This window comes from Trematomus bernacchii, unplaced genomic scaffold (assembly GCF_902827165.1).
Source record: "Trematomus bernacchii unplaced genomic scaffold, fTreBer1.1, whole genome shotgun sequence".
In the NCBI taxonomy this organism is placed as follows: Eukaryota; Metazoa; Chordata; class Actinopteri; order Perciformes; family Nototheniidae; genus Trematomus; species Trematomus bernacchii.
The window spans coordinates 15,572,169-15,596,450 of record NW_022987714.1 but is presented as its reverse complement, the minus strand read 5'-3'; the positions used below and the strand labels follow the sequence as shown (position 1 = coordinate 15,596,450).

At 38.1% G+C, this 24,282-nt stretch overlaps 1 protein-coding gene across 1 annotated transcript; it reads left to right on the top strand.

Moving 5' to 3' along the window:
- The first annotated feature begins 1,512 nt into the window (after positions 1–1,512).
- On the top strand, positions 1,513–16,814 carry calb2a (calbindin 2a). The gene is made up of 11 exons (XM_034141150.1): positions 1,513–1,699; positions 5,721–5,797; positions 5,877–5,966; positions 6,642–6,722; positions 8,362–8,418; positions 10,493–10,570; positions 12,025–12,080; positions 12,210–12,249; positions 12,461–12,514; positions 15,199–15,270; positions 16,042–16,814. Exons 1-11 carry the CDS (start codon positions 1,606–1,608, stop codon positions 16,156–16,158), a joined length of 816 nt encoding a protein of 271 aa, XP_033997041.1. The 5' UTR covers positions 1,513–1,605; the 3' UTR covers positions 16,159–16,814.
- Positions 16,815–24,282: the final 7,468 nt, after the last annotated feature.

Genomic DNA, 24,282 nt, shown 5'->3' with positions numbered 1-24,282 from the left:
TTAACTTTAGGAAAAAGCAAACCAGCTAGACATTTTCCTCAGGAGATGATATAAAGAAAATGAATGCTAAAGTTGCTTTGCGCTTGTTGGATCTGTTTATTACATGTTTGCTCAGCAGGATAATCTCCACATGTAAAACAAGTTTTACGATTTTTAAAATGTAAATGCAATTGCCAGAAGTAAAAAGCTAGTGTTAGGTTATAAACTAACTACATCTCCACCGCTAAGCTAAAGGTGGCTAATGTTGACATGATGACGATAAGCAGTTTTAGCCACTTGTTAGCAACTGATGTTTTTATGACATGTAAAAGCGTGAGGGTTTTTTTTACAGACGTATTTTATGTTGTTGAATAACACGTAAAAATCTATCCTTAAATATTTGTTAACCAAAGACCTTTCAGGCATCTAACCAAAATATTGCGCTGCCACTAGTGGCAAAACAAATTATGATTGAAATGTACTGTTATCATGTTAGGTAGAATGATTTTTAACAAAACCAACTACACATTGATAATTGTCTATGTGGGGTTAAGTGTACTTGTTACATACTAACTAACATTAATTAATAATGACACATCCATTTGTCCTTGTCTTGACCTGTGAGTAAATTGAAAAATATAATTCATTTTCTTTTTGTTTTAAAATATGCCTTTAAACAGATTCCATCAACAGCAAGATAATGCTTCTAGGGATACTTGCCCTCCTGCTCATTACAGTCTTATGGCTTCATCCTGAATATTATCGTCTTTTGAAATAAATGAGATGAAGACATATATGAGTATTTTTTTTCATCATCATTCTCCTAATAGAATCTGTGGCTTTGCCTAACCCCTCTGTGCAGCACTGGCCATTAATGAAAAAAAGTTCTTTTTCAGAATTTACATTTATTATGTGGGCTAATCACCGTTGGCTGTAGGCAGTGTGGGAAATGTGATTAGTGTGTGAGTTCTAATTAAGTCTGTGAAGCCTTACACACTGGCAGACAGGCTCGGGGAGCTGCACGCTTAGATACACACACAGATGTGGGGAGGAACACACACAGAAACACAGGCAAGAATTTTACAAGCATGCAGAAATAATGGAATTCACATGCACTTCCACTGAAACACACACGTGGGATCTACTGTAAAGCATGATGATGCAAGAGTTAAACAATCTGCAATTTCTCTCCCCTCCCTTTTTTTTCACACACACACACACACACACACACACACACACACACACACACACACACACACACACACACACACACACACACACACACACACACACACACACACACACACACACACACACACACACACACACACACACACACACACACACACACACACACACGAGAGTCTGTCCACTGCAGTGCCCCAAACGTCCTATCACATCCACATCAAGCTTGGAAGAGAGAGAGAGAGAAATAGAAGCTGACTCAGATGGATGCTGCGCCCCTAGCGGTGGAGCGGCGGTGTTGCAGCTCCTGCGCCGGGGTTAAAAAGCGGCGGGCGGCGCACTGGGGCCACATTGTGGGGTGTGTTTGAGCAAGAGACACAGAAAAGTTAGTTGCGGATTTTCTCTGGCGTCTGACCTGCAGCAGCATCCGTCGAAAGCATCATGGCAAACAAAGCACAGCAGCCTCCTCACCTGCACCTGGCCGAGGTCACCGCGTCCCAGTTCATCGACATTTGGAAACATTTCGACGCTGACGGTAGGACACTTTTTTCCCATTTTCCAAAAGTTATCCAGAACTAACAAAAAAGGTCTATGAATTATATATTAATGCTGTAAAATGCTGCAGACTGAATGAAGGTTAATACGTAATGAAAATAACGGGTGATGCATGGGGAAAAGATTAAATGCATCCTCCAACAATAATGTAAAACCGTTATCAAGTTTAGAAAAAACATTCATTATTAATTGGTTGGGGTTGTGGCGTATTAAAGCGACAATCGGATTAAGAGATCCGAAAGATAAACAATAGCTTTCGAGGACATTTTGGATGAGACAATAGTAATAAGGTTATAAAAGCTCAATTATCCCTATTTTATGAATGTTATAGTTTCTTAAAATAGTGATAATATAATTTGTCTCTTACGCAATATGGAATACAGTAGCCAAAAACGTTTCATATTGTAGATTATCTAATATAAAACACTTTTCTCATTAATAAATCCAAATATTGCACGCCTTTAAAAAGTTCAACGTCTTTCAAATGAATTAGTGATGCGAACCACTCCCGAAACCACGTGGTATTCGTTTATTTCATTTTTGTATTGAAATGTTAATGCATCATTTTAAATTAAAAGCATCTTTAAAAGGTTGATACAAAATGTTTTTTAAATACTATATGTTTTACAGTAGGCTATATTATATGAGCACCAAATCGAAAGTTAAAGTAGATGCAGCCTCTTTCTTTCTTTCTCTCAATCAATTTTTATGACCATTCAGAAAAGTCCTCTCATGGTGCATGAAGTACACCTTGACATTGTAATTTTCCAACGATAATGGAACTTGATTTAAACTCCCAATTGACGTGTTATTTTGCAATCACCTCATCATTTATTTATGGTCTCTTCTTCTATAATTATTGACAGTTCGGATGTTACCTATAATTGGCTCTGCCTGATGCTTCTTTCATTGATATCCATTTCACATTCACTTGCTTATTTAAGTTTCATCAATAAGTGCAGTCATGTAGTGATGCAGTGGAAGTAAAATGGATTTTGTGGTGTGATATCTGTCAACATGAAATTGTCCCGTGTAATAATTTATTCAGCGACTCCCCCCTCCTCCTCTCACTCACACTCCCTGTTCCCTCCACAGTGTTAATCTTGATCACTGTCTTTCCTTTTTGCATCGATCCTGCTTTTCCCCGTACAGATTTATCAGCTCAGTCTTTCCATCGCACTCTGCAAATATCTCTGCTTGCAGTGTGACAGATAAGACAAGTGTTGTCAGGCTGCTGCCATGAAAGACTCAAGTCTAATCATGGAAGTCTCTATTCTGTGGATTATGGGCATTTTGTGAACACATAAAAGTGCTGATTAAAAAGCACAGGTTGTCAGGGATCGAAATGAAAAGGAGACCAAGTTTGGTTTCTTTTAAAGGGTTGAGAGTCCGACTCGGACATATATACTGATTATTATGTATAGATGTTTGAAATACACCTGCAAACAATACGAGATTGTTACACACACACTCCTGGGAATTCATTGTTAACGCTATGTGTTTTTGAAGCCTGCACACATGCTGAAGTGTATTCCACAGAGAAATCAAGCTCAGCAGCTGAGCCAATGTGCAGACAAAATTGTCATAACTGATATAGTATTTACTCTTTGGGCCTCCTAAGAACGTCAAGATGAGATGAGTCCTATACCCCCCAGGTGTCCTACTGCTGAGCTACTTTACATATCGTGCTTTGCAATGAGCCACTTTGCAAATCAAATACAACTAGTGTGCATCTACAGATTTGGCTAGAGTGTTTGATTTCTGCTCTCATTACTGGGAGTGTCTCCTTGCCTTGCAGAAAGAAAGGAGAGCTCATTTGTTTGGGGTTATGGGGTTATTATTTGTTCAGATTGAGTAAACATCTCTTGAGTTGCAGATAAAAATACACAGGAGGCGATGTACCCAGAGATGATGAAACCACATATTCCCCTGTTGGCTCAGGATCAAATCTCATCTGGATTGCAGCTCCTCCGCTCTGCGTCCTTCTCATCTTTCTCTGCTGTCTCTGTCAGGCCTTCACAATTCAATCGCTTCAAAGCCAAACAAAAAGGAAACAACTGCAGTTCCTTTTGCTAATTATAGAGCATTTGCTGTCAATTCTTTTTGTTAACCTGCATATGGAAATTCTGAACTCGAGGCTCCTCCTGGATTGACCCATCTGTGATTTCATCACGAAACATTTGAATAGACAGGGCTGCACTCTCCTTTAAAAGGCAAATGCACTTTGTTTAGACTTTAAATATGCACTTAGTTGGCACAGCTGCCCACTTTGAAAGTTTTCCTGTGTTGGGGTTGAATTTTAGAATCAGAACCGGAGGAGTGACGCAGCTTTACCAGCGCCTCCTGGGAGTATAGTGACGCAGTATACGAAAGAGTGTGTGTTTTAGCCAAAAAGTGGTTTAGTGAGCCTTTTATCTCGCTGGCTGGAGCAAGCTTTTAAGTGCCTGTGCTGGGAGACCAAAGTATATGAAGCAAGTTGGTGGGAGCGCCCTCATTACCACATATAAAACGGGTTATTTGACATTTAAATTGAATGATCTGGAAGTGAGTTGGTGTAAAATGTATCTGCATAGCTTCATTGATATTCAGTAAGGGTTCGCTTGATGGATTAAAGACAGTTTACTCAATATGGGCACACTGTAATCAGGCTGCAGTACATATAACATTATATAGCGCAAACAGTGATGCGGCTCAGATGCTGAATAAAACAGAATGAGCTTATCCTACATCTGAAATAGCACTGTACAAACAGATGTTCCCTTAATGACGGGGTGTATGAATCTAATGCCATATTTATTGACGGTACGACAGTGCTCCGGCATAATCTATTCATACATCTATTTTTATTGTCATCTCATGCCATTCACTCTGTAGTTAATCACATCTTACTCTTAATTATCAAGCAGGCTATTTCTTTCCAGAGTGCTAAATGTCAACAAGACCCACAGGAGGGAAGCGCGATAGCAGCAAGGCATTTTATTGTCCCACTTATTGAAACAGCAGTGCTTCTATTCATGAGTTTTGATAACATCACTAAGGAATGCATGCATGCCCACACTCACACACACACAAACATTTGCACGGATAGAACAAAGACGCTAAGATGTTTACTGGATAGGGAGAGGGAGTTAGATAGAAGATGACAGAAAAGAGACAGTGAGAGGAGAGGAAGTGGATGGCATAATAATCTTTGTTGGTGTTTAATGAGGCAGCTCTGCCTTCCAGGGTTTTATTGAAGCAGCTAGTCACATCGTTTGGAGCCATCTGTCCAGCCATTCAGCATGCTTGTTGATAGAATATTGGCACGGCTTCATAGACTACCTGGGTGAAGCGGGCGTACTCATTTGTCCTTCGAATAGGTACTGTCAGGGCGACAGAACAGCAGGAGGAAGGATGAAATATGATAACAATGTATTATCCCGAAGCTAAATTTATCATGACAGAGTCCCTAAAAAGGTGATGGACATCATTCTCTGATAAGCACCATTTGATAAAAGTGACAGTCTGTCAAAAATGATTGACAGCATGGTAAAGCAAGGTTATGACATTTTCTCAGTTAAGTTCCAGTTGTTCATGATGTAGTATCCCCACTTTCTAGATGATCAGGAATAAATAGTGGCAGTAGGCAACACTGCTTTCCATATCGAATTGTGGCATTTGCCAAAACTCCCCGCTGAAGGCAGGATTGATCTCCATGGAATAAAAGAAGCTGTCTATGGATCATCACCTTCAAAATCCTGGATAAGCAGTTTTCTATATACAGCTTCTCCTTGCATACAGCCTTGTAAACAAAGTATTTTAGGAGTGATCAGTTTGCTTTGTGTCAGTCAATAGTCTATTCCATTGAGCCAAATGGAAGGCAGTCACTGGTAAAGGGCTCATGTTTGAATCATTACCGGGGCAACACCATGCCATGCTTGAATCCATTTGACACTGTGACCACATCTGCCCATTTGTGGTTTGTTGTGACGACCCAAACTTATGTTCTGTCTGTTTTCTAGGTAATGGCTACATCGAGGGGAAGGAGCTGGAAAACTTCTTCAGGGAGTTGGAGACGGCCCGGAGAGGGGCAGGGGTGGTGAGTTCAATGACTAAAGATTAAAGATACACAAACTGACAATCAGGTTTCTCTTGTATTGAGTACAATTGTTTTCCAGGACCCTACAAACCCCATATTCAGAGAGAAGATGAAGGAGTTCATGCAGAAGTTCGACAAGAACAAAGATGGACGAATTGAGATGTCGGAGGTAAGGCCATGGTTCTTGAGTTGTGCTTGGAAATTCAGTCTTTTTTATAGATTGACATGTTAAAAATAGGATTTCTTGTGGATGAGAAGTTTGATACAGGCCTCCTTTATATAGCTGGCTAGTTTAGCTTAGCATAAACACTGGAAAAAAAGAGAAACATTTAATTTGTCTGCCTTCTATGGAGGGTGAGAAAAAGACAGCTTAGATAAATCCCAGAGCCTGAGGAATACAGTACAAGCGAGAGGCAGAAGCTTGGTCAATACTCTGATCGATTGTATGAATACAGTCTTTATAATAGTCTCAATGGAGTGTCAGTTTAGGATATTGCTTTCCCTCGATTTGACCATTTTAGGAGAGTGATTACAAAGAGATGCGAGAAGGAGAGCTTGGAATATATCAATAATCCTCTCGCTGCACGGAAAATCTGTAAATTATTTTTTCGGTTCAGCTGTTGGAGTAAAAATCAGGTGCAAAGCCTTTCCCTGAGTCAAAAATATTGTTTAGAACATATTCTAATCTAGGCATAGCCCAGCTTCTGAGGTTATGGCTCTCTATTATTTATGTCCGTGTTGCCCTTTTGAGGCTGACAAAAAGCTCTCCATCACTTCTCTCGCATCAAATCAACCACCATCTTGTGTTCTCACCACTCCCATTTTCCTGTCATTCTCTCCCTAGCTGGCCCAGATTCTCCCAACTGAAGAGAACTTCCTGCTCTGCTTCAGACAGTTTGTCAGCTCCAGTGCTGAGTTCATGGCGGTAAGACTTTCTAAGTGTTTGTGGATGGTCTAGGTCTAGGATATATATATTGTTGTATGCAAAGCTGCTGTCCCCTACCCTGCTGTCTGTTTCTTGCACACTAAGGATTGCCATTAGTCAGGACACACGCGCTTACACCAACCATACATTATCGCCCAGAGTCAGTCAACCAAGGAGACAGCCTGCATGTTCTTATTCCTGCCTACCAGCTAATTTCAGGGATTAATTCCCCATGAACGATGAAGGTATGCTAATGAGTGAAATAAACTGCAGTAGTCTGGAGAAAAAAACCTAGACAAAAAGACAAGATTTTGATAGCGGATTTCTGGTTTCCGTTTCTAGTCCGAAAAATATTGAACAATCATGTTAGAGCCGGCTTTGGCTAGCTAGATTTAGTTTAATATTAGCTTGTGTGTTGCTAACCGGACTGTAAACAATGACTGGCACAAGGATAATGGCCCATATTCCTGCTGGCTAATTCAGAACTACCAAAATATTGCTCGCTGCTAACTGTCATCAAGCATATAGCTGATTGGTTCTGAAAGTATAACTTCTCGGTCTGTCAATGTCTGATGTGTAACCTACAAAACGGTCACAGTGAGCAGGGCACCTAAATCATTTGAGCTCGTAAGATAACGAGAGATATGAAAACACATAAAGTATATCGTATAATAATGTGGGCCTATAAGAGCAGTTGAGTGTTTAGTTATATTTAAAAAGTTTAATGTACGGTATAAAAAAGTTTAGTGCCACGGCTGCTGTAAATGATGAATAATGAATGATTGTAGAAGTAACAGAAAGCCTTCAGCAGAGCAAGATGTGTGTTGAAAGGTACTTGAAAAGGGAAATAATTTATTCCACAAAATACCTTTGGAAGATAAGAAAATGCCAGATTTCATGTTAGATCTGCTGCAATGAAAGAAAGGAGCCAATTAGAAAGCAATTACATGCTGGGGGAAAGGCTCTCCTGGTCCCCTGTGTCATATCGTAAAGGAATAATGAAACGAGAGAAGCTGGATGAGTGAATGAGAAGGTGTGGAGGGAGAAGGATACAAAGGGCAAGCGGGAGAAAGCAGGAACAGAGAGGGTGTAAATGAAATGTCGATGGGAAGTTGAGAGCCAGAGTCTGAGAGCATAAAACAAGAGAGGAGGATTAATCAGTCTTCGTGGAAGGGTGCAGCAAGGAGGATGTGGGCAGAGAGGTTTTTAAAGGGTTAGAATGAGGAAGCAGAACCTTCTATTTCTAGAGTCATATATAATGGATAACACCACTGTAGCTCCTCTTTGCGGAGCCCAGAGGAGGAGCAGAAGGGGAGGAGGAAGAAAGGGGGAAGGCCATCCATCTTTGATAAGGAGCCCTTCTTCGGACAGGGACAGCTGCTAGATTAAAACATTCATTAAAATGACTTTCTCTCCCTCATTTCTCTGACTCTGTCTCTACTCTGTATGCAGGAGAATGGGATTGTATTGAAGAGTGTGTGATTACATTGATGGGCCAGGCTTTTGTGGTTTTCCCCACTGGAACGACTCCGGGGGGGGGGGGGGGGGGGAGTGCTGGACATGTAAATCACTCTGGAGAAGAGTGGCATTGTGCTGAAAACGGCTTTCAATCCAATATTTCTTTGTTGATTTCTTGTAGGCATGGCGGCGATATGATACAGACCGCAGTGGCTACATTGAAGCAAATGAATTGAAGGTATGTTGTTATATGTCATTTACTATGATATGCAGTTTTGGGTTTTTTACATAATAGTGATAATTAGGAAACTATATTTTCATTTAAATAACCATTCAACTAATATTACACATACTATTTAATTATAAAACACCCTATTTTTTTATCTGTTTAATTGATCATACTTATTCTTTTTTGTTATGTCTTTTGTTCTTTCTTTTTTCCCCATGAATATAAAATCACATTCAAATGCTCACTACAAGGACAATAACCCCAACCTTAAAAACTAAAAAACCTATACCCTATAAATACTGTAATAATCAGATAGTAAATAGTTACATATACGTATACATCTGTAATAGTTGTTTGGTGTTTACCTGGATGTACTTCCCATAACTGTAGTTCATTTTTAGTGGAAAGACAAAATATCTTAAGTATGCACATCTTTCACCTCCTCCATGATATATTGTCATGCTTCAATAAAAAGTAAGTAGACTATGAGAAAAAATAATCCTCAATGTTTTATGGTGTCATGATCAGTAACTTCTCTATTATCATACTAATGCTCTAGTCTGCATGCTGAAAGGAAAAGTTATGTGAAATAGTAGTTAGGGAGTACTTTTTCTTGCCAAAACTTAAACAACCGCTCTGCTAAATATAAAGCTAGAGCTAGAAGACAATTAGCTTAGCTTAGCATAAAGAATGGAAGCAGGGGATATGCGCTAGATGCCTACCAATAAGACTTCAGGATAACCCTGTGCTGCTAATATATTATCCAGTACAAAACTTCCTGTAAAAGTACAACTTGTCATTGTAACACTTTTTTGTGTTAATAAGTACAATTTGGAGCTGGACCTCTTGATAGAGCCAGGCCTGCTGGTCCCCCTGTTTTTGTGCTAAAGAAGCTAATGCTAGGCTAATTGTTTGTTTGCACTAGCTTTACATTTAGTGTACAGACCTGAAAATGGTATACTCAGCTAATGCCTAGCAAGAACGCTAATAAGTGTATATTTTTGAAGAAATTATATTTTAAGGCCTTTTAACCATGTATAAAAGTGATCGGACTTTAAAGAAAATGCTAAGTTAAGATAAGAAACATATGGCTTTAGATGGGTTAGGGAAATGTTAGTTGTTTGCATTGTTAAAGCCATCAAATTATATGTTAGCTAAATACTTCCACAGATCATCAACATCTCAAAATGTTCATTACTGAGTTTTAGTGTGATTCCCCCTTTATTTTTAAAAACATGTGAGCACTTGGGTCAGTAAAGCCAGGCAGCAGCTTTGACAGAAGAGAGTTAAGTGGCTGCTCCACAGGAAATCCTCCAATGACCATGAGTGTTTTTTTCAGGTGAGGATTCAGATGCAAAAACATTTTTAGATTGCACAAATGTTATACACTTCAGCGCCTCTAGGGAAAAGGCTTGTTATATAAAGGAAAGTGCTCCAACTGGGGAGTCGAATATTATGGGGTCAGTGATTACGCTTCATGTACAGATTAGGCTGCTTTTGTTGCTATGGGATCACATTTCTTCCAGCTGACCAGGTGCAGATGAGTTGCTCAGGTGTGGCCGTTTGAAAGCTTTGGAAAAATGCAGATGAGATCCCAGGCAGCAGACTAACGTCCTGATTGTGAGCGGACGTGGAAAATATTTGTAATACATCGACTCAAGTTTAACTAGCCTTTAAGAATGCTAAGAATACTTAATTACTGCACTACATTTACTGCACGAAATAGCTTAAGTGACATAGCTGATTAGGTTTTAACAACAAAGACCATTGATATCATCATTGTTGTTTTCTGTTTTCATCCTTTTAATTTTTCCTCTACGATATATTTTTGTATTTGAACCCTTCTTATGTATTTATTTCCCACAAATGTTCCTTTACTTTCTACATAAATTAATTCAATTGAATTTGAAAACATTTAAATTCATCTACTAAATAAACTTTGATGATTTAGATTAAAGGCAGCTCTTGCTTTGCTTTGTTATTTTTTCAGTGGTAAAAGCCGAGGACCCTATGTGTGATACTTCTGCATGTTCTTTCACATTTCCTTTTTTTTTTTTTAATCTTTTTGTGTCTATGTCCTCAGGGCTTTCTGTCCGACCTGCTGGAGAAGGCTAACAGACACTATGATGACCAGAAGCTCCAGGAGTACACACAGACCATAGTAAGATTCACACATACACACACACACACACACACACACACACACACACACACACACACACACACACACACACACACACACATGCAAAATGAGGAGTGCCAGATGCACAATATAATTAGACAGTTTCCAGAATTCTGTTAGTGTTAACTTAATGCTCAGCATCAGGAACACAGAGGTTACACTTAATTGATTTTGACCAAAAATACACACATTTCTAAAAGACAGATGGTCAGTTTAATGTTTTAATTGGATTTGTATATGTCATGACTCAAAGATTGTGTTCCCTGCCACAAGAAGACAGCGCACCACGCTGTAGTAAAAAACTTCCACTCTGAGCTTGGAATAATGCTGTCAGTAACAAAAAAATACTGAAAAAAAAAATATATATTTTATATATAGATAAAACACAAATAAGTGACTGACTTCAGGTTATCTGCTTTTACTTTTTTTTTTTTAACTGTATATGTTTAATGTTCAACTGGCCTGGGGGACCTCAGAGGCCTATATGTTGGTGGCAGCAGCGCTGTGCGGCCGAGTGGTCGTGACCCATCATGTCCTGCAGGTTGTGTGTTTACAGTGCAGATGTGCTAACATCTGCTTCTTCTTGAAGCCCCAGAGCAGACCTGACCTAATTTTCTGAAGCTTTACTGCAAGACACTTTTAGATAAACTTGTTCATTATTGTTTCTTCATTCCTTTAACGCACATTTACATACCACAGATGGTAAACACTATAATTATGAGTGATACAGCAAGTCAAAAGAGATTTGCATTTTAAATTACTTTATAATGTATTTTCTCCCAGATTACATTTGGTACCTTTATCAGGAAGAATGCTGTCAGTGTCCCATGTTAAAACAAAAGTTTATTTTGACCTATTTTAATCTTAGTTGCGCTTAGTTTTTTTCCATAACATAACCAAGTAGTTGTGTTGCATGTTTGTTTTGTTTTGTTATAATTTACAATGTAACCAATGTTACCAAATCAGTTTCCTAGTATTTTCCAACAGTTTAATTGTTTGGGAACTTTTTGTTTTGTTTCAGATGAATGTAAGAATAGCAAATATATCACAATGTCTGCAGAATTAGAAGCCAACATCTAGCTTTTCTATAATGTTATGTTGAAGAAATTGTAATTTGGAAACCCTCTTGTATTATTTTCTTTCTTACGATTATTTAAAAGAAAATCACCATCAACTGCATTGGTGAAATGGGTGAAGCCTGTTTTATACGCGGTCCCTTTACCAGCATTCTGTTAAACATCTAGCACTATGCAGAAGTTAAAAGTTGCAAATGTATAATAAAGGTAGAAACTTTATGGCTGTCCATTCTGTTTCTCAGTGAATTACATGGGACCACATTTGCCTTTATCTTTACAGCACATAGCTATAGAAAAACTTTCTTTCAGTATCTCTCCTCTGTCCCTTCCTATCTCTGTTCTGTTTCCACTTTGTAGCTCAGGATGTTTGATCTGAATGGAGATGGCAAGTTGGGCCTGTCAGAGATGGCAAGGTAATGTGCAATTTGACTCTGTTCACTATATAAAAGATGAAAAACATTGCCTTCTGATGTTCATTCACCATCGATTTGAATAATTTAACTAACTATCGTGTCCGCTAATGAAGTCCTTCTCTCATACAGGCTCCTCCCTGTTCAGGAGAATTTCTTGCTCAGCTTCCAGGTAGGAAATAAACACAGTACACGAAGAAATGATTAAGCAAAAACGAAATAGCTAAATTTCACACAATTTCTGTAACTGATATACTTACTATGGTGAAGTAATTTTTTTTTTATATAAATGATTGAAGATTGATGAAAATGTTGTCTTACTCTTACTACTGCTATTTAGCAATGTGTAGATTGTTAATCAAAAACATACCTTGTTTTATCAGGGTGTCAAGTTGAACACTGAGCAGTTCAATGCCATCTTCACATTCTATGACAAGGTACGTGACATTTCATTTAAGGGGGAAATGAATATGGAAAATATTTTTTTACTGTAAATTTAACAAAACTATGTTGACATACCGGTTGTCATGGTCAACGTAGACAAGTAAGCTAACAGGACATTTGGCCAGTAGCTTGCTATATATTTTCGCTGTAATAAAACAATATAATAGGGTATGTTAATAAAAAGGGTACAAATGTAATTTAGCTTAAAAAGAGATGGGACATGTAGGGTTTTGTCTGGATAAGTATGCTGTTGTGCCTGAAAACGAATATGCTAACATGGTAAATGACTCGGGGTCTGTACTGTATATTAACACTGTAAAATTACAATATCATACAATACTACATTTAAGTTAATAGGCTACATATATAATTTTGCTGCGGCCAGTGGGAGAGGTAGATTTTTGGGTACAAAAGTAGGCCTATACTGTATCTGAAGGCTACTGTAACACAAATTGTGAGGATTAGGGGAATGCACAGTTTTTTTACACTGTAAAATACCAACAAATTGAAATGCAGGGCTATAAAAGTAGTCTAGACTTGTGAGTCAGGTTGTCTGGATGACTCGTGCTGATTTATTTTGGAGTTTCCCTTTTGTGCAAAATCATAAATATGCAAATTCATTGTTTCCTGCCTCTGGTGCTTCCCAACTAGGGAAATGAGTTAGGCACACCTGTCCCTTTGTAAACAGCTCTGGGTGGTTGAGCGGTGGTTCAGTTAATGGCCACTTTTTCCACATTAGCAGCAGATCGGTGGGAAGGGACTACAGGGAGCGATCTTTTACGACAGACAGGAGCAGAGCAGAGCAGAGTTACAGGGGAGGGTTGCAAATCTACTAAAACATTTTTATTTTGTATGATATGTTGTGAGTTTTTGACAGACTGAGGGACAAACAATATAGTTTGGTAGCTATTAAAAGGATGACTTCATTTTAAACCACTTAGCTCGATGTGGCGCAGCATCAGTGCTTTAGCTAGCTCGTTTGCTAGGTCAGTTCTTACACTAATGCTTCTGTATACTGTCATAGTGATTGATAAAACAACACTTTATTTGAAAATGTTAAAATAAATCTCTCTAATGCTGTCTTAAACATTCATTGTGTGAAGCAAAAATGCAGAATACAACCATTTTTACTGGACCAAATGTACTAGAAAAAACCCACCATGGATTCGACGAATGCTCGTTTCTTGAGTTGAAAGAAACCAGGCTTCATCAGTTTTTGTAAAGTTTCTCAGCCACACCCTTTTTCCATCTGCCAATGAAGGCCATGCAAATGTCCATTAAGTCAGTGCGCTAAAAATACCTTTAAAAAAAAAAAAAACTGGTATTCCCAAGGTCAATTATGAACATGTAAGCTCAACATTACTATATGTAATTGTTAATTCCTGTCACTGTATTGACTTCAGTTAACAGGGCAGTCCTTTATAGCAGTGGGTGGTTGGTTGCGTGCATGTCCCTGTCAGTGTCTCGGGTGGACTGATGGCAAGCACTCTCTCTAGCTCACTTGCAGAGGACAGAGTTGAATGTTCAATTATGGATGAGCCACTGCAGCCCATTCATGTAGACTATCTCTGCGAATAAAGCACTACCATTTATGGATGTAATTAGTTTCATCATTTTGTTATGAGCTCAGACCCTGCAGCTGAAACACAGAGAGCTGCTGTCACTAGTGCTGAGAGCATCCTCGCAGTGTGTAGCCGGTCAGCTGAACGCTAACAAGTCTTGAAAATGTCTCTGAAATAAAAAAGATGGCACGCAACTCAGAAAGACCAGATGATACCTGATGTTGCTCCGCTTTCACACAACTCTGCAGAGTTGCCGTGTTGAAAATAAATACAATTCACACTTTATTCCCAAGATCTGGCAAAGTCAGTTTAGCTGTAAACATCAAACTTTTCCCAAAGTAAAGCTCTGAAGTCATCTTGAGACGGAGCCTAGATGAACAGAACATGGTTTTGTTTTTCTTGCCAAGGAAACATTTCCAACAGTTTGGACTTATTTTTTGGCCATAAACTAAACACTACTGTGAGCCATAACTCATGAATTAGCATATCGACTTTACAGCTAACCCCCTTTACAGAGTTGAGAATGGGAAGTCCTTTTAAATCATAATTCATGAAAGGCCATTTGGCTGATGCATTGATGATGGTTGCCATAAAATATTGAATGACGTCAAGCAGCAGAGCAGGGCACTAAATCTAGCTGGTGCACGCTGTTTAGGAAGGAATGCAGAATGTTTTGATGAAAACTAGAAAAATCTGGTTGAAAACAACTACTTTTTTACTTTACTTACATACAAAGGCTAATGCTTGACCAGCTTGCTAAATCCTTACATCACAATATTGAGTTCTGCCAATTAACTGAAATGTTTTTAATTTATCTGTGGATGTATTTGGTGGATACACATTCTTTTCTATTTTAAAAGCCTGCTCTTAAGCCTTTAAGCATTTTTACAAACACTAAACATAGTTCATCTGGTCCTTGTACATAGATGTATGTTATAATGCTAATGGTACTTTGACGCCCATATTAATGATAATAATAACAATATATTTAATTTGTATAGCGTTTATCCTGGTGCTCAAAGACTCTTTACATAAAATCTAATATTAGATTAAACAAACGTAATGCTTGGAGATGAAAATAATATGTTCTGCATGTTTCTTATACATTCTTTCAGGATGGCAATGGCTACATTGATGAGCAGGAGTTGGATGCCCTGCTACGAGACCTTTACCAGAAAAACAAGAAGGTGAGATGGGGGCTTTAATCAATGTTCACATGTATTCTTTATACCAGCACTGTGTGCATCTTCTACTGCTTGTAATCTTCCGTCTTTTGACTTGTGGCACCTGAAACCATTCCTCAAAGATCATCATGGTGTTCTCAGCTGTTGACCTCCCAGTGCATTCTGTGTAGTGTAACATGTATCAGAAGAGAGGAAAACCAAACAGAAACAAAAACATCTCATTAAAACTCCATTATATGAGATTATGGTAGAGTGACAATAATAGAAGTAGTAAACATGACCAAGCTGTTTATGACGAATTGACTGCTCTGGCTCTTAGTGGTGCAAAAGCTTCAATCAACAGCTTTATTGATGCCACCAAATTGTATTGACTGCAGGGAAATGTATATTGGTGAAACCAAAGGCACAATGGTATGATGAATGCATGGACTTTAACGGAAATGTAAACGGGACAAGAGGAATCTTGTTAACATGGAGTGAAATCGAGTGATTCTTTTTGTAATTTCTCCTTTATTTAATAGATGACAGGGGTTGGTTAGACATGCAGGAAATCAGATCAAACAAGATGCATTTTGTTGTTGTTATAGTCCAATCAACAATTGATTTAAAAAAAAGAATACAGATTGGTAAATATGCCCATTATCAGCACATATTTCCTGCTTTTGTCCAATACCCGAAAGCTTAGGTTTAGCAAAAATATAATTTAGCTCCAATATCACTATACTGCCTCCGCAGTTTTATTGTCAATTTGTTAACCCCCTTTCTGTCATTTAGGATGTGGATGCTAAGAGCCTGGCGGGCTACAAGCAGAGCATCATGAGCCTGTCTGACGGAGGGAAGCTCTACCGTGGCGAGCTGGAAATTGTCCTCTGCAAGGAGCCCACTGTGTGATTCTTCCTCCTGTTTTGTTGTGTATCATTTTCTCTGCCTGCCCCGCCCTGCTCCCTCGAGACCACTCCCACATCCAGCTGCCTGGCAACATATACCAGGTTCATATGCCAGACACCCCCGCCCCTTTCATCTCCTCAAGCCCCCAAAAGTTACAAAATCAGAAGGAATAAGTGCACTGTCAGCACGCTACAGTTCTTTAAACCCTCATTCTTCTGCCACCTGACCTCCCTGACCATGAGCTGTCTGAAACTTCTACAAAAGCTTTTCACCTCTCAACTCTCCCCCATGTCCCTTTCCATTTCTGACGTCATGAACATCCCTGCAATCTATGCTGTGCCTGACTTGCATCTCCTGACCAAAAGCCCAAACCCATTTTTCCACAGAAATTACCTTTTGACCTGAACCTTGACCCCGGCTCCATTCCCTCGCTCTTTAAACTTTGCATTAGATACAGTATATAGTCAAACAAAACAGCAGAGAGGCTCTGTTTGAATTCATCTTATTTATAGTCTATGATGGAACTGGTATGGATTCATCCTCCTTTGTTTGTCCTGAAGCCCTCTCGTTCCATTGACATGATATGATTTTCATTTTCAATGTTTGTTTTTGGCTGATACTGTCAATTGAAAATATTAATAAAATGTCTTAAGATAAAATCAGTTGTGATATTGTATGATTATGATTTTGAGAGAAACTACCAGTGTTGGTTATACCTTAATGGATATGATTATCTTCTGGACTTCACTTCGTTTTAAACATGTGGTTAACATTGTAAATTGAAATAAAACAAAAGAACACAAAACATACTTGGTTAAATTGAGTAAAACATGATGGTTTGCCTTAAAATACTGAAGTCCTGACTTTTGGCTTTACACGAAAAGAACCATCTATCTATTCAAACTCCTTATTTGGACTTCAGCTGACTGAACCGTATTTGTAATATGTCAAATACAAATATACTTCCCGTAAATGACAATATAGCTTTGTTGTATGGGAAGGACATTTCAGGAGACTAAGTTTGAATGTTTCAGGCCCATAAAATACCAAATCACTCTCAGAGTTATATTTCCTGATGACTTTCTGTTGTGCTGACCTTCTGCATACAAACTTGCCTTCTTTATCAAGGCCTCCCAGCTTTAAACTGCTCCATCGCCTTTAATACACTAGCGTAAGCATAAAAAGGATTAATGATTGATGCATTTACAACAAGAGCGAAATGTTGTAAAATGTAAAGCTATATTAAAGTAAGTCTGGAAGAGCACTAAAACTGCAACTTGCTTTGTCTGTGTTGAGAAAACGTCTAATGCTTTCTCTGGAAAGGTATTGCATAGTAAGCATTGGAATCACGAGGACAGCTTTATATGCAGCATGATGTCGTTCTCCAGGTTGCTTCATGGAAGCGGCAAAAGATCAAAGTACAGTGATATTGCTGAGTCTGCAGGCGTTGTGTATTGAAATGAGGCAGCATTCAGTAACAAAATGCTCCTCCCCTCCCTTTGATTTAATGAAGCAAACCTGAACTTATGCATTAAGCGAAACCTAATCGGAAGTTCCAGTTAACTAAAAACATTTCAAATCAGTTTCTAATGGATTTACAATTTAGCTCCTGTCATTCAGCGTGTATCTGGGAAGTGAATTGAATTAAGCACCAGGTTTAAAACAGGTGATGAAACACTGACTCTTAAATAAGACCACTGATGGAATTGCATTTAAAAAAAACATTCGAATGCAAATTTGACCTCTTTTTTTTAAACTCATGAATATCTGAAGTAAATATCTAAATCTAAAAGGAAGAATATCTGATCAGACATCACCCAAAATGAAATGTCTCTAAAGATTTAAATGTCAAAAGAAACATGAAAGTAGCTTGTAAAACTTGTAACAAAATCTAACTACAGAACTAAACAATGATTCAATGTGGCATATTTTTGGGCTGAAATTCCAGTGGTGCGCAGTAAGCCTCCATCTTTTCCAGCTGAATGCAGGGTCGGAGGTATTCCCTGCTCCTCTGCTGAGATGCTGCTACTGACATAGTGGGACAGGACATGATCTTTCTCATAAAAAACCCTGTAATTGAGTTGACATGCTTTTAAAGCCATCTAAATAATACAGCAAGCACAAAGGCTCCCATCTCAATGTGGGGCTTGTGCAAACCCACATCAATTAATCAAAAGCGTTTAAATCTTTATATGACATGCAGCTGCTCAAGAAAATTGTGAACAAAATTGCAATAAGACTTTAGCTAATAAGAGATCCTAAGTTCTACTATTGTTTAAAGTAAGACTGTTACATTTTGTGATGCCCAAGTGTTCCACAAGCGAAGAGTGAAAAAGTTAGCTAGCTGCCTAAATAAGAGCAGTAAGGGGCTACAAAGAAATATGTCTTTTTAGTTTGCTAACATTAGCCACTTTAAGCTAAGCTAATCATCCAAGCTAGTGACGCTTTATCAGCAAAACTCCGGATTCTAGTACAGCCATTGAGCAAGAGTGTGTTTTATATCAATATGTCAATGACAAAAGAAACCGAAACACAATTAAAAACTAACTTGAAAAACATTTTTTAAAGTCAAAGTCTGTGAAGCAAGAATGTAGCAAAGTGTTGCTAAGGCTAGCCTCTATAAGATATTGGACCAAATAAGTTTGTAGCAGCAAAACCCTGGCATTTGTAGTGAGGGTGTTGAAGTTGTTAAAGTTATTGTGAATTATGAATACTTTGGTACATGCACATTTTTAAGCTAATATTTATTTCTACCCTTGGGTATCACAACTTTCACTGTTCCAAAAGATCTGAATTGCTTCCACCATTGGCTATGGTAACCTATAACATATATAACTTGTTGGTGTCTATCTAGGAAATAATGAAAATTAGTTTATGACAGGGAAGACATTTATTATAATCTAGTTGGTTTCTAAATTATAGCCTCACCTTTTAGCATCATTGATATGCAGTGATGTAGGACTTGCTGCCAGGAATGCTATTTAAAATCCAGAGCTGTAGGAATAATATTGTGCTACAATTTATGAAATGGTACATTAAATGGTGTTTGACACTTAGGTTTGGCGTCCATTAACCTGCACACAATTATTCCAATGCACATTCTTCCTCTCAAACACATCTGCAGGACTTTCTCGCTGTTTTTGACAAAGTGTAATCTCCCATTTATAGAGTGAACTACAGAGATGACTCAGCTCTCAGATTTTTAAACAGGGGACAGCAATTTTTAAAAATGCTTAAGGGAGTGGGTGCATTGGTGTGAGAATAATTGTGTACAAACTGTACGTCATTAAAAAAAAAAAGGGGGGGGGGGGGGGGGGGGGGGACTGCTGATAGATTTTAGAAGGAAGACACGTCTAATTAAACTTTTCGCTGAATTTACAGTCATTAAGAGAATGAACAATTCCTCAGTGCCAAACTCGATAAATCTCATTTCCAACAGTATTGTGTCAGTAATCCAAAAATAAAGAAACCACATGTTCTGTACCTTACTTCCTAAGATAGTCTCTTGCTGCTGTGGATCGCTCATAAAGTATTCTCACTTGCTCCAGCCTTCTAGGAAGACAATAAACTATGAGTGGTGACCTGCACAGGATTGCGTCTGAAATAAAGGCTCTGCAGAAGGCAAGAAGCATCTACAATCCCTGAATGCAGTATACTAAGCACTGCCTTCTGCTGCCATCTGGGAGTACATTTTACATTTTAAATCAGACTCATCTCAAACAGATGCAGGATGAACTCTGTTCTTTAGCAAAAAATCTGCTCAAAATGGAAAATGATGAACCAAAACTACAAACCATACTTTTATTAGACAAAAACAGCTTATATATGTATATATATATATATATATATATATATATATATCTTAATACATACTATTTTGACACAATAAGCAAGTAGTTCATTGTAAAGTGACATTCATTGATGAAAAGTTTAGGTTTTTTGTCATAAATGTTCTCTCCTGTCTTATGATGTACTGTACAACATGTTATACTGACAAAAGAGCAATGATATTAGCAGAATAATATCAAGAATAGAGAATTCCATTATAATGTAAATTCTGCGGTCAATCCACAACCTTGAACCAGACTTATGCATCTCAATAGTTATTGGATGGATTGCCATGAAATAGGGTGCATACATTAATGGTTCCCGTGATGAATGCTAATGACATTAGTTTTTCAGTGCCTTTCCCTTTAGCGCCACCAACAGACTTTTGAATGTTGTGGTGTAGAGTTAGCACAAATGACATAACAGAATCAGAATTCCTTTAAGGGAGACATTTACGTTTTTACACCAAAGTATAGATATAGACAAAGAAAATAGAACACTTTTATATAAACAAAAGGCATGCACATAGTATTTCAAGTAAAATAAAAATGATTAAAGATATACACATTCCGGTAGATAATTAAGTAGCTTAGAGTTCAAGGTACAGGCACTTAATCTGCACTTGAACATAGACTTGAGAGGTTGTCTAGCTTTGTAAGATGTCAACATGACACCAAAGGACACATATTCTAAGACCAACAGCTGTTTTCCAACTTTTGAAAATGCACGGTATTTCTTTACAGAATGGTACAGTTTACTACTTGTGGTCAGGTATTAACAGAAACTGGTCTCTAACAATCGAACGTGCCAGAACAAGAGATATAATAATGTAGATGAGTTGACAACACATTTAATGAAAACAATGCAAGCAAACTTTATTCTTTAACTCTTTACCATTGGGAATGGAAAATCACACACAATATTTAGAATTTGCATAAAATAGTTGGACACTCCAAACACACTAAAGACACCCAGGACATTTTCCCCCCAGGGCATGTCTGGGTCTTCAACAACAGATGGGGTTTGTTTGTGGTGAAGTTGAGATTACTGTTGGTCTCTCCTGTACAACCTTGTGTGATGTTGAACATTCAGAAAAGAACAGTACACATGGACCAAGGTACGTTTTAACCGTTTGTTTTTTAGTTCTAATTGAAACTAATAATAAAACAGAAACGGGTCGTTTTTTTGTTTTTCAATTTTGCCCCAAAACCAAAAAACGGAAATTCAGCTCGTTTTTTCGTTTTTCTGTTCTTACTGTTAAAACAAGTATACCACTCAATGTTTCGTTTCCATAGGTGGGTGGGTCTCCAGTGCCTCCTTGCTTCTGATTGGCTAGTTTGCCCTATGCTTTCGCTGTACTCTTCAAAATAAAGGTTCATACTCTTTGCCTAGACAGTGCAGTGCGTGTTTGCATGAATATACATTGAATATATGGCTACATGCAAAACATACAGAAGACAGTCTGTCCGTGTGTGGGTGCGTATGTGTGTGCGCGTCTGTCGGTCTGTCGGTCTGTCGGTCTGTCTGTCTGTCTGTCGGTCTGTCTGTCTGTCTGTCTGTCTGTCTGTCTATCTGTCTGTCTGTCTTGCACTGTCAGCCATGAATCCCTATCTTATAAAGTATGAGTATCTCTCTGTTTGATGTTACTGACACTGCTGAATTGATGCGGCCGTATTTCCCGTTTGCGTGGTCAAGTTAGCATCGATGTTTTTTTCTTCAAATCTATATTAAAATAGCTTGGAGGTTGAGGATTGATAAATACTATTTAGAGTACTTTTACTGTGTAGGCTACTCTGTCAAACTCCCCTCTTGAGTACAATAATGCATGTTTTCTGCTATCTTTGATGAGAGATAAAATGATGTTCTGCCATCAATTCTTAATGAGAGTGATACTGTTTGACTCAGTATACTAATTTAACTACACCAGCAAGTACTTTTTCAGGTATTCTTTTTCAAATTCCCCTCCTTCGTACAAGAATGCATCTTAAATAAAAATGTGTCATTAGACTTATATTGTTGGACAGAGTATTTTAAGAGGATATGGTAGACATGATATCAGCACTACTTCCAGTCAGTACTCCAGCAGCAGCTTTTACCCCTTGGTAAGCAGCTGGGAAATCTTCAGAGAATATCCTGCATAGCTGGTCTATCCTTCAGCAAAGTGGCACACCCTGTCACTCTTGTTGGCCTCTTATGATGATGCTGTCTTAACCTTTAGCAGCCAGCGCCACCATTTGGTAGAGCACATTTTGTGTTTTGATATCTTGTTGAAAAATCTTTTTATTTTTTTTTATTTAACCTTTATTTAACCAGATAAAAACATTGAGATAAAATCTCATTTTCAATGCTGACCTGGCCAAGAAGGCAGCAACGTTACACATAACACATAACACAAACATATAAAATACAGAGAACATAACTAAGAAAACAAAAGACGAAAAAGCAGTCGCAGAAAAATAAATTAAAAAGTGTAACTCCATCTGATTCAGCCAGCTCTATCGTTTTGGTTGACATGTTATGCACAAAACAACCTCTAGATGTCACTGTGGTTCGAACAGAAAGCCCTTCAGCTAGCTTCCACTGAGAAAGTTGGCATGCTAAAAATCACTCCTGAAGAAATCACTCTTTTTGGTCAACTTTTGTAAGGTAACCATATCATTTTTGACATATTTTAGTGTCAGAGCACTGACTGAACAGAATTATATAACTTGATGCACAAAACATTTTTTTAACAAGGGTGTAATTACTTTTTTGAAAATATGCTCAACCAACTGGTCGAATTGGCCTTTTATGGTAAACTACCAGAGTTGGGTGTAACGCGTTACTGTAATAATATTACTTTTGTCGGTAACGGAGTAGTGTAACGCGTTACTTTTATAATTCAGTAATCACACTACAGTTACTAACATTGCCCCGACACGCGTTACTTCGTTACTTTTATAACATCAGTCATAATCACACTGACAGACAAGAGGGGTTTCCGCCGCAGGTTTATATGTACGTAATCTGCAACAAACACCTGCAAAGAACACATGCTAAGGTGAAGCTAATAGCTAAGGACCCCCGAACCCAGAGTGAGGATGTTGTGAGTGCGCCGCCGCAAGAATTTGGAGGACCGGTAACCAAAGCAGAGATGGACAGGCTTGTAGCATCCTTCATAGTAGAGGTAATGTTGCCCATTTGCACAGTGGAATCACCATAGCATCGTTCAGAGATATACTGCGCAAAATACAGATAGCAGGAGACAGAGGACAGCCATAGTCAGAGCTATCTGGATCAGTCTTATGCGACAATGGAAACTGAACTAAAGAGAACATTTGAAATTTAGCAGTCTGCGTGATCTGCCTGCAGGGAGGGGCTGGCCGGCCCTGCGAGTAAAGTAACGAGTAAAGTAACGAGTAAAGTAACGAGTTACTTTATGTAGAGAGTAACGAAGTAGTGTAATATATTACTTTTTTTTAAAGTAATATGTAATATGTAATATATTACTTTTTTTTAGTAACGACCCCATCTCTGTAAACTACAGTAGCAATATGACTTTTTCAGAGTTTCAGAGATGTTTTCCAATAAAATATGGTAAATAAATAGCTAGATTCATGGTAATATTACTAAATATAGTACTGCCTTATGAGTCTCAGAGTGAAAGAGTGATAATAATTTATATAGCACCTTTCATGCATGAAATGCAGCCCAAAGTTGCACACAGATGAGCAAGTTAGGCCAACACAGGATCTAGACATTTGCTGTTAGGCCAGTTGTTTGTTGTTAGGCCAAACTTTTTATAATGAAAAACACTTTCCATTACTTTTTTCCATTTCTTTTTTGTTTTACAATAATAATTTATTATTTTTTATGAATATATCTGGTTGTATATATTGCTCATCTTCCATAAAAGAAAAAAATGTGTTTGTGTTTGTGTTTTATTTGAGTTTGATGCATACAAATACTGTACTATATGATGATTGTTGACCAGCTCGACCAGTTGGTAGAGGCTCATAAAAACAAAACTGTGTGGTCAGTAAAAAAAATAAAAATGGTTTGTGGTTATTTGTGTCCTATTTGATAAAAAAATGCAAAGAAATAATTTGTCCATAGATTTCTTCTTGGTCTGGCAATTAAAGGGTTAAAATATGATTATTTCTCTGCCCCTAGTTCGTTCCTCGCAGATTCTTCAGTCTCATCAGCCTCATCTTTCCATCTGTCCCAGTCAACGCATCAGCCTCCAGCACACTTTCAGTGTCTGACTCCATAGAGATATTGTCCTGATGCTGTACAAGGGTGATGCCCCATGATCAAAAA

What these genes read in the sequence shown, in the direction of transcription:
- calb2a (XM_034141150.1), top strand. Translation starts at nt 1,606, where the DNA reads ATGGCAAACAAAGCACAGCAGCCTCCTCACCTGCACCTGGCCGAGGTC. An exon ending in AGGAGTACACACAGACCATA is followed by an intron (nt 10,571 to 12,024) that starts GTAAGATTCACA and finishes TCCACTTTGTAG; the next exon opens with CTCAGGATGTTTGATCTGAA. An exon ending in ATTTCTTGCTCAGCTTCCAG is followed by an intron (nt 12,250 to 12,460) that starts GTAGGAAATAAA and finishes TTGTTTTATCAG; the next exon opens with GGTGTCAAGTTGAACACTGA.